At 41.6% G+C, this 11,171-nt stretch overlaps 1 protein-coding gene across 1 annotated transcript in view; it reads left to right on the forward strand.

Moving 5' to 3' along the window:
• LOC112070297 (neurofilament medium polypeptide-like) overlaps positions 1–2,812 on the forward strand; it is a 9,354-nt gene extending 6,542 nt beyond the window's left edge. The window contains exon 2 of the mRNA XM_024137715.2: positions 2,715–2,812. Within this exon, the coding sequence (XP_023993483.2) occupies positions 2,715–2,812 (98 nt within the window). The remainder of the gene's footprint in view (positions 1–2,714) is intronic.
• Positions 2,813–11,171: the final 8,359 nt, after the last annotated feature.

Genomic DNA, 11,171 nt, shown 5'->3' on the forward strand with positions numbered 1-11,171 from the left:
ACCCTGGGACTAAACACTGAGCACGCCCCCATTCTCATCGAAGGGGTTGTAATGGAGCAGTTGAAAGCTTCAAGTTCCTTGGTATCCACATCCTTGGTGTCCACATTATAGGCTTAGTTAACTGGTGAACTGTTGAAATCATGGAAACATAATGACGATTCTAATTCTAGATTTGGAATAGAATGTGCAGCACCTTGAATATATTGTTGTTTGACTACCAATTAATAAACCAGGGAGGAATTACTGACAGAGTAGGAGCATGGTGGAGACATCCAAGAGGGAAATCAGGAAGGGAAACGACAGCAAGTATTGCAGACGAAAGGGATAACAAGTTGGTGAAGCAACAGATGTGCTGGAATGAGAACAATATAGATGGAATGAGAACAATATAGATGCTACTTTGAGAACACAAACTCTCACATCTTTCACAGCACAGAGCGAGGGAGTCCAGGGGATGACTGGAGGAAGCATTGTGGGATTCTCTTGGCATTAGTACAGTTGGTGAGACAGAGTGGACGATGGTGAAGAACAGTGGAGTGAAAAGGGCTAATTGAAAAGGGCTAAGTTGGTAATGAACAGCAGTTTAGGGTCGGAGTGGGAATCATCAGCAAGGATGTTTTTGTGGGTGACCTGTTAACGGTCTCAAAGATGGTGAAGGGTGAATTGGGTAAAGTGGAATCAGTTCGAGTGACCAGGTGCGGTATGATACTGATTGTGTATCAACAGCGCAAAAGGAGAAAGCTTTGTGTGGTTTAGGTTAAACATTTCAGGTAGACGCACGTTGATTAAAATGAATGACAGACGGAAGGTTTTACTGTGGTTTGGTGAAGTGGTTCTCCCATCTTATGTAAAACCTGGGTAAGTGAGATATACAGAAGCCGCTGCAGTGTTACAATTGTAAAAAAGTTTGGACATGTGGCAAGTGTTTGTCAAAGGAATAAAAATGTCGTAGTCAGGTGAAGCATGTTGTAATTGTGATGGTTCCCGAGTTCCCGGAGTGCCCTGTACGGATGAAGGATGTCACAGTAGCTAGGATGATCAGGCCCATCCAGCAGGTGTCCTATGTGGAGGCAGTGAAAATAGCTGAAGGAGTAGAGAGGAGAAGGTAGTTCATGTCCCACAGTGAAGTCATGCAGGAGAAGGATCCCAACACACTAATAGTGAACAAGGTGGACTTTGTTGTGTTTATAGATCAAGTGATAAATTGCATTAATAAATTATTAGTAACCTTCGTCCAAAACTAGCAGTTTCCGCATTAGCTTGGAGGAGTTTCTACAACAAAATTGTGTTTGCATTGCCCTCACTGCCGCAGTGATAAATTGCATTAATAATAAACTAATAAAACATCTAAGAAGCTAGACATCATTGTGAAGGCGGCAAATAGATTTCTGGATCTCCAGGACTTCAGACTAAATGTTACAGGGGGTCCTGAATGAAGACGTTCCACCCCTCCCAGGTTCCTGAACCTGTGTAGGGATCTGAATAGTACCATTTTTGTTAGAAATTCATGGTAGTGGAGTGAGTTTGGTTCGTGTTTATTTGACGTAATAAGTATGATTTGTTAATCCCAATTTTTTTTGCGTTTTGGTTATTTTTTACAACCCCKTACAGTAGGTGGCAGCAATACACCTGATGAGTGTAGTCTGACAATAAACCTCAGCGAAGAAGACATGGTAGGATCCAAAGTGTTGGTCAGTGTTTCCAGTGGACCCTAATTAGATGTTACATTACATGTTGTTTTCTTACTTCATGTAGCCGGCTAGCTAGTGTTAGGATTTATGTTTATGCATAATAGCCTGTTAGCATATTGTTTGAAGATGAATATTGTTTTGTTACACACACACACAAACTATACAGAGGGGTGTGTGTGTGTAGGTGTAAGGACTGCCCAACACAGGCCATAAAAGCTGTGGACAGTCTGGAGAGGGGAGGGGTGCATCTCTCTAGACCAACCAGGAGATTAGAATACTGGACAATACCATATTAGGAACTGTTTCAGTGTAGAATCGACAAGACACAAGACGGATCTAATCTACCCAGCAACCAGATGTGGACAAAAGGAACGCAAAGCAAAGGCGGGGCAAAGTCTAAACCGCGCCCAGCCTCTACTGTGATAGGCCAACAGACGCGTTGAAACTACGTCATCACGGTATAAGAACAGCTGTTTACGTACTTCCTGCCAGTTCCCTGTTAACCCTGCGCGGTGATACAGCGAACCCGTATATACGAAAATTGCATTTGCCATTCATTGTTTGCGGTAATTAAACATAATTAAAGAAAGTTAGCAGACCTTGCTTTTTATTTATCCTGACACCGGATGTGTTACACGCAGCGTTCACACTAGCCAACAACACATACAGCCAGCATGTGTACTGTACTTTGACAATATATTATGGTAGCATGGCCACAGATATGATTTGAAACCAGTGATTGTTTTGTTCCCTGTTCTCTCTCTCTCTCTCTCTCTCTCTCTCTCTAAATAAAAAAAAATGTATTTCTGTAGAATGTAACAGCCAACACATACAGCTAGCATGTGTACTCTACTTTGACAATATATTATGGTAGCATGGCCACAGATATGATTTGAAACCAGTGTTTGTTTTGTTCCCTGTTCTCTCTCTCTATATATATAAATAAAAACGCATATGTTTATTATACCTGTTGATACAGGGCTCATATGTGAAACTATTCTAACTGAAAATTTTGATTCACAGTGGCACTGATTCCGACTGGGAGCCCCCAGCACCGCCCCCAGCGCCAACTTGTTCATCCAGCCGGACCCCTGCTGTCTCTGGGCCATCTACCGGTGTGAAGGCACCGACAAAGAAGCGGAAGAGGGGAAGTGTGCCACCTGCTAGAGAAGGGACAGAAGGGCGTTGGCACACTGTCCTGGAAGATGATGTGGAGCCACCCCAGCCAACTTTCCGATCGAAAAGGGAGCCAGGACCTCAGGTGAACTCGAGCACAACATACAGCCCACTTGAGCTTTTCCAGTTGGTTTTCACCCATTCTGTTGTAGGTTCACTCGTGTCTAACACGAATAAGTTTGGAAAGAAGAAGCAGGCAGGCAAAAAGGTAGCATGGAAGCCCGTATCCATGTCAGACTTTTACTGCTACCTTTCACTGGTCATCTACATGGGGCTGGTGAAGCTGAAAAGCCTGACGGACTACTGGAAGACGTCATCACTCTACCAACTGCCTTTCCCCATGACTGTTATGTCCTGCAAAAGGTTTCTGGTTGTTTCACAGGCGCTTCACATCAGTGACCCAAAGGTTGATGAAGAGAATGACAAGAAGAAAGGCACAGCAACGTTTGATAGACTGTGCAAAATCAAACCTCTCTACTCCAGCATTGTTGAGGCCTGCAAGACCTACTTTCAGCCAGCCCAGAACCTGTCAATCGATGAGAGGATGGTAGCCTCAAAGGCCAGAATTGGCCTCAAACAATACATGCGTAACAAGCCAACCAAGTGGGGTTACAAGCTGTTTGTTTTGGCTGATTCTGCGTGTGCCTACACATGCAATTTCTTTGTCTATGAGGGGAAGAACACTTGTGCGACTGGTAAAGGACTTAGCTATGACTCTGTGATGGAGTTATTGGATTTCCAAMTGCTGGGGAAGGGCTACAAACTATTTGTGGATAACTTCTACACAAGCCCTACCCTGTTCACAGACCTGAGGAAGCGGGAAGTGTGGGCTTGTGGCACCATTCGCACCAACAGGGTGGGCTTTCCGAAGACCAAGGTGAACGACATGCCTAAGCGGGCTGAGCGGGGGGCCATTGGATCCGCGAAGATGGCCTGCTTTTTGTAAAGTGGATGGATACCAGGGAAGTCGTGATGTGTTCAACTATACACAAGTCCTTCAATGGGGGATCATGTTGCCCGGCGTATCAAGGATGGTACTGGGAATTGGACCACCAAAAATGTCCCCATTCCAACTGCAGTGAAGGACTACAACAAGAGCATGGGAGGTGTGGACCTATCAGATGCGCTGATGGGCTATTACATTGTTCTGCATAAAACAATGAAATGGTACAAAACCTTCTATCATTTCGTCGATATTGCTGTGGTGAATGCATTCATCCTACACAAGGAAATGGCTAAGAGCTGTGGAAAGCCCTTCCTCACACAGAAAGCCTTCAGAGAGCAGCTCATCAAGGAGCTTGCTGGCTACAGCACCACTGCACCAAGCCCTGTCCCTTCTGCTCCTGCCACAAGTGTTCATCTGCCCAGATATATTTGTGCAGACATGGATGTGCCTAAGGGCCAAAAGGGCACAGCATGGAGGCGTTGCTGTGTTGTTTGCAAGATGAAGTCGCCCATCACATGCACCACATGCTCGGTGACCCTCTGCTTTACATCAGAAAGAGACTGCTATAGCATCTGGATCGAGCAGCAGAATATGTGGTAGAGCTTTGCAAAGTGGGTGGGTTATGGTTATATCTGGAGTACTGTTCCTGTCTTATCCTGTGTGAATTTAAGTATGCTCTCTCTTTCTCTCCTTCTTTCTCTGAGGACCTGAGCCCCAGGACCATGCGTCATGACCCCCTGGCATGATGACTCCTTGCTGTCCCCAGTCCACCCGACCTTGCTGCTGTTCCAGTTTCAACTGTTCTGCCTGCGGCTATGGAACCCTACCTAAACTGTTCATTTTTACTCTTGAGGTGCTGTCCTGTTGCACCCTCTACAACCACTGCGATATCTACCCGGCACAGCCAGAAGAGGACTGGCCACCCCTCATAGCCTGGTTCCTCTCTAGGTTTGTTCCTAGGTTTTGCCTTTCTAGTTTTTCCTAGCCACTGTGCTTCTACACCTGCATTGCTTGCTGTTTGGGGTTTTAGGCCGGGTTTCTGTATAGCACATTGAGATATTAGCTGATGTAGGAAGGGCTATGTAAATACATTTGATTTGATAGAGGACTGAGGGTCTTCCAAATATTGAAAGTGTGTAAATAGTCACCCATGTTATTTTGTAAATGTATATTTTATTTTTCATATTTTTTTCTCAATTTTTTGGGGGGGGGGGGGTTAGAATACCATTTTGGTATTTTGTATATAGTTATTTGTTTCAGAATGTATACCTTCACCAATTTGGCCACTTGGGTACATTTGGGCTACTTGTGTGGGACACCTGGGTGACCTCATGATAAATGTCATGTAGCACACTCATTTTGGAAGTTATCATTCTGAAACTTAGCACAAGTACTGTTGCCTTATGTTTTCCACTGAAATTGTTCCCATATTCATATCTAGATGTTTGTTTTATCTTGTTCATTTTAATTATGATGATACAACAATTAAAATGAAAAAACGTATGGTTTTTTTCATTGTATTATCAAAACCAGATCTATTGTGTTATATTCTCCTACATTCAATTCACATTTACACAAACTTCAGAGTGTTTTCTTTCAAATGGTACCAAGAATATGCATATCCTTGCTCCTGGGCCTGAGCTAGAGACAGTTAGATTTGGGTATGTCTTCAGGCGGAAATTGAAAGGGGGGGTATTCCCAAGAGGTAGATGCGTTTGGGAAACCGAGCCCAGATATCCAGTTTCCTCCAACTTTTTCACTCCCTCTTTCTCTGCCTCCTCTTTTTACTGTAACATCCTCCTCCTCTTTCACTCTGAACGTGTCTTCCTCTTCTTTCACTGAAACGTCTTTCTCTTCTTCCTTCACGGTAACAGCCTCACCCTCTACTTGTTTTTGTATTGTAACATCCTTCTCTTCCTCCTCCTCTTTCACAGGAGCTTCTTTCTCCGTCCAGCAGACCCCATCTTCTTTAGCAGGAGGAGAGTAGCTTAGTGAACTCATAGTCGGGGTAATAGCTAGTTAGCATTAGCGACTAGCCTAGTTCTAAGCTAACTTAGCAAACCAACTAACTGACAAACAACGTAAATATTTAATTGAATGGGCCAACAAGTATATACGACAGAAGTTTGTTTAATAAACAGCTACTAATATACACCAAAACAGTGTAAAGAGCGTGAATGTTGTGGCTGTGTTTGCTAGAAAGCACGGAGGTGTCTGACTAGCTGTTGTTGTTGAAGGAGCGTCCCGTCCACTAGATCATACGTCACACTGGCAGCATCGCCTGAACCTAAAAGACGCACATCAAACGGTATTGCATGTTTTTTGGCATTGTATACATGTAAGAAAAATGTGTCTAGACATCAGTAGATTTATAATTGAACACATTTATGATGATTTTACACTATTGTGGAGAGATGTACTGCTTGGATTCTTTACATACGATAAAAATAAGCTGAAACATTATTATGTAATTAATTTCATTATTCTTTTGGACAAATTTCATATACACAAATGTAAATTTACTAACAAAAAATCACATTTTCTTACCCTACAAAAAGAAATTGAACTGTATTTTAAGACTGTTAAATACTCTACTAACAAAAAAGCTGTTAGAATTGTAAGTGTATGTATGTCCCTTAAGGTCCTTGTGTAATTGTAATGTGATATTGTACCCCCTAGCTCGATTGTCCACTATATATAATCTATATATACTTGTGTACATGTACTTTCTGTATTGATTTGTTGTTAATTAAAAAATATATATAATAATATTTATTTTTAAAGACGCACATTGCCATCTGCTGACTGGAGTGGGCAACGCAGTTGAGGAACCAAAAGTTTATTTTTTATTTATTTCATAAAAATGTAATATTATATTAAGTCGTTCAAAGAGAAGCATGTGTTGATTGATTCGTGTTTAATAAGTTAGAATTTAAAACAAACTTTACACCCACTACACATTTTGCATTGAACCATACTTCTGACATGGATCATTTTGACCCCAGAGGCATATATTTTATCATAGCCAAAATGTGGTTTATTCAATTCTTCAAATTTTTTATGACTTTGTCAATCAACTGGTTCTTAATAAATCTAAATCATGGTTTAGTGTTTCTGTATCAAAATGGACTTTTAACAAATTCAAATCCTTTGGAGTAATTTTGACCCCAGGCAAAAGCACCTTTGATTAATAGGACGTTTATTTTAAATCAAAATCAAATCACATTTTATTGGTCACATGCACGTGTTTAGCAGATGTTTTTGCGGGTGTAGCGAAATGCTTGTGGTTCTAGCTCCGACAGTGCAGTAATATCTAACAAGTAATATCTAACAATTTCTTAACATGTACCCAGTACACACAAATCTAAGTATTTTAATCTAGGTTTCTCTGTAGACATCCCACCAGAGAGGGGAGGTGCACCTGTATCAGTGGTTTTGACCAGATAGATACCTGCAGACACACAGTATAGTGCCTCCCATGTACTCTCCTAAGATTGGATTTTTCTACACCACGAATCATGTGTACAAAACTTCCAGCGGTAGAAACCTCGGCCAGCGGTAGAATACTCTGCCAGCGGTATACAGTGTATTCGTAAAGTATTCAGACCCCTTCACCTTTTCTTAGTTTGGTTACGTTACAGCCTTATTCTAAAATTGAATAATTGTTTCCCCTCATCAATCTACACACAATACCCCATAATGACAAACCAAAAACAGTTTTTTAGACATTTTTGCAAATATATTTACTTAAAAAGTATTCAGACCCTTTGCTTTGAAACTCGAAATTGAGCTCAGATGCATCCTGATTCCATTGATCATCCTTGAGATGTTTCTATAACTTGATTGGAGTCCACCTGTGGTAAATTAAATTGATTAGACATTATTTGGAAAGGCACACACCTGTCTATATAAGGTCCCACAGTTCACAGTGTATGTCAGAGCAAAAACCAAGCCATGAGGTCAAAGGAATTGTCTGTAGAGCTCTGAGACAGGATTGTGTCAAGGCACAGATCTGGGGAATGGTACCAAAAAATGTCTTCAGCATTGAAGGTCCCCAAGAACACAGTAGCCTCCATCATTCTTAAAAGGAATGAGTTTGGAACCACCAAGACTCTTCCTAGAGCTGGCCGCCCGGCCAAACTGAGAAATCGGGGGAAATGGGCCTTGGTCAGGGAGGTGAGCAAGAACCCGATGTTCACTCTGACAGAGCTCCAGATTTCCTCTGTGAAGACGAGAGAACCTTCCAGAAGGACAACCATCTCCGCAGCACTCCACCAATCAGGCCTTGATGTAGCAATGATTAAATTGTCAAAATTGATTTCAATCGACAATTCAGTGAACTGTTCTGTGAAAGGTGTCGGCTAGAGATGACATGCAGGCGCTTGCAGGGATTTGTAGTCTTGCATGTCGTCAACTTTGATGTTAATTAGCATTTCAGAATCCGAGAGTAAAGAGACACAAATATATTTATAAAGTATTTGTATTTATTATGGATCCCCATTAGTTCCTGTCAAGGCAGCAGCTACTCTTCCTGTGGTTTATTATGGATCCCCATTAGTTCCTGTCAAGGCAGCAGCTACTCTTCCTGGGGTTTATTATGGATCTCCATTAGTTCCTGCCAAGTAAGGTCAGGGAGCGTGCCAGACTGCCTGATCTGCCCCTGAATTAACAGGTATAAATGATGGATTATTAATTAACAGGTATAAATGATGGGTTATGAACTAACAGGTATAAATGATGGGTTATGAATTAACAGGTATAAATGATGGGTTATGAACTAACAGGTATAAATTATGGGTTATGAACTGTTAAGAGAATTAAGTTCTCATATTCTTTAACCAATTAAATTACTCAGTCTGCTATATCAGGATTTGTAGGATACTGATAGAAACAGACAGAGGCCCAGTCTACAAAAGTCAAATGTTTATTTACGGGAACTTTCTGCCTATCATTTCCTGTACATTGGTCTATATACCTCACATTCCATCATAAATGTCCCTCCTCTCAGAAACAATGACAATATAGTTCACAAGTCTTCCTGTCATACATTGTCTGCCACCTGTTATACAATCTACTACAAGCCCAAGGTCTCTCCCCTCCCTGGGTGRGRACAGAATGTCCTGTAAGGAACACAGTAGTAGAGCTTGTCTGTCRATAGCTCCTCTTATCTCATACATTGTCTCACACTTGCACCCTGCTTTCATACTAAAAAGGAACAGAAAGTCCTTGTACTAATTCTGACTAAAACTACACACATCAGATTTATAGAGGTATGATTCTAATAAATTTCATACAATCATACAATGACAGGGTAGTTTTAGTTATAGCTCTACGTTAAATTTATACATTATTTAGGTCATTATTCATACAATCCATAACTTGAACCAACAGGTATAAAGGATGGGTTATGAACTAACAGGTATAAATGATGGGTTATGAACTAACACATCCCCTCCAGGCATTTTAATACATTCAGGATTTTTTATAGTGAACTTAACATGACAATACATGACATCGAAGTAGATGAATATTCTTTTGGAAAACAGTCTAACAGTTTTCAAGGACACAACTCATGTTATTCTGGTTAAACAGTGAGAGACTAGTTGATTATGGACTAACAGTCTAACAGTTTTCAAGGACACAACTCATGTTATTCTGGTTAAACAGTGAGAGACTAGTTGATTAAGGAGTGGGGATTTTTTGACAATTAGGAATTAATATTTCATGTTTTACTCGTACCTCAGCCAGCATTGTGAATGGTGTCTGAGGTGGTGACAGACCAGGGCAGTAAATCTAATACTTAGGTGCTTTTAGTCATTCATGAAAGGTCTGTGGTGGTTCTGTGGTTATAAGTTACATCTCTGGCCATGCTGGCAGGGTCTGAATCAAACCCAATGTCCAGTGGGATTGATCTGTTTGATCCAATTGTTTGTTTCAGTTTTCAGTAGGTGAATCGTTTGACGTATTGTTGATTTCAACATTTTTCATTTTCAACAAATTAACTGGGTTGGTATGATACTTAACGTACATACCATGCACTATTTTGACATAGTGGAAGATATACTGAATTTATACTGTTTTTCATACTAAGATGGACTAAAATATGTGTTGCTTTTGCACATATTTGTTCATTGGTTTAGCAAGAGTCTGTTGATTGGTCAGCCATTCGGGTTAATTTCTTTTGCAATATGTTCAAATCAAATCAAGCTTTATTTATACAGCACATTTCAGACATGGATGCAACACAATGGCTTCACAGGAAAAAAATTATAAAAAAACAATGAAAATAAACAGAAATATTTACTACACAACAAACATAAGAGGATGAAAAACAGAAGAATAACAACTGAAAGACTAATGAACATTCTAAGGAAATGTAATTGACTAAAATATTAACAATTGGATGCAACATCCAACGGGCCGCAAACAAGAGCGGGACAAAGCCAACTCACATTTACACAGCGATTTGCGGCTGACTAACGAGGATGGACAGCCAACACAGGTGTTAACACATTCTGACTAACGAGATGGACAAGCCACCACACGGGTCTGAACACATTCTGACTAACAAGATGGACAACGCAAACACAGGTGTAACACAATCTGACTAACGAGATGGACAAGCCAACAACCACAGCGTGTTACAACACATTCTGACGAAACGAGGTGGACACAAGCAACCACAGGTGTAACACATTCTGAACATTCCGTAACGAGTGGAACAAAGCCAAACCACAGTGTAACAGCCATTCTGGCACTAACGACGTAGAATTGAACCAATCGGTATCGCCCCTACGGCTGTGGTAGGGTTTAACTTCTACCCAATAATACAACTAGATGAGGAGGCAAAATACCACTAATCAAATCCAACTTTTACTTTTATTAAAACCCTATTTCTATCAACCCAAGAGGCAATTCGCTTCCTGGGCTTATCATACTATATCAGGACTGAGGTCGCACACCCTCAGAGGACGCACTTACAAAGGTTCCAAACCAGCCAACCCAGCACATCCTCGCCCAGACCTATTGACGGCCCCCCAAAAAACAATCTTCCCCTAGGACGGATGGCAGCTGAGGCACACCCAAGAAAACTTGGACCAAATATCTTGGCTTCCCCAAATAACTCAAACCGCAATCCCTTTCACAGGTTCAACCACGCTGCCGCACGCCATAAAACGACCACCCCAGCCCTACCCCACCATGCCTCCCATTCGTTCCACAGCCCCAACCGCGAAGCTCGATCCCCGACTAAGCACCACATTCTCACAGCGCCCCCGCCTACGCGCGCCATCCACTGCGCCTCCTCTCTTCCACGCAATCCGCCACACGCGCATCAGCCTCAAGCTATCTGGGTGTGT

This window comes from Salvelinus sp. IW2-2015, unplaced genomic scaffold, assembly GCF_002910315.2.
Source record: "Salvelinus sp. IW2-2015 unplaced genomic scaffold, ASM291031v2 Un_scaffold1277, whole genome shotgun sequence".
NCBI classification, from domain to species: Eukaryota; Metazoa; Chordata; class Actinopteri; order Salmoniformes; family Salmonidae; genus Salvelinus; species Salvelinus sp. IW2-2015.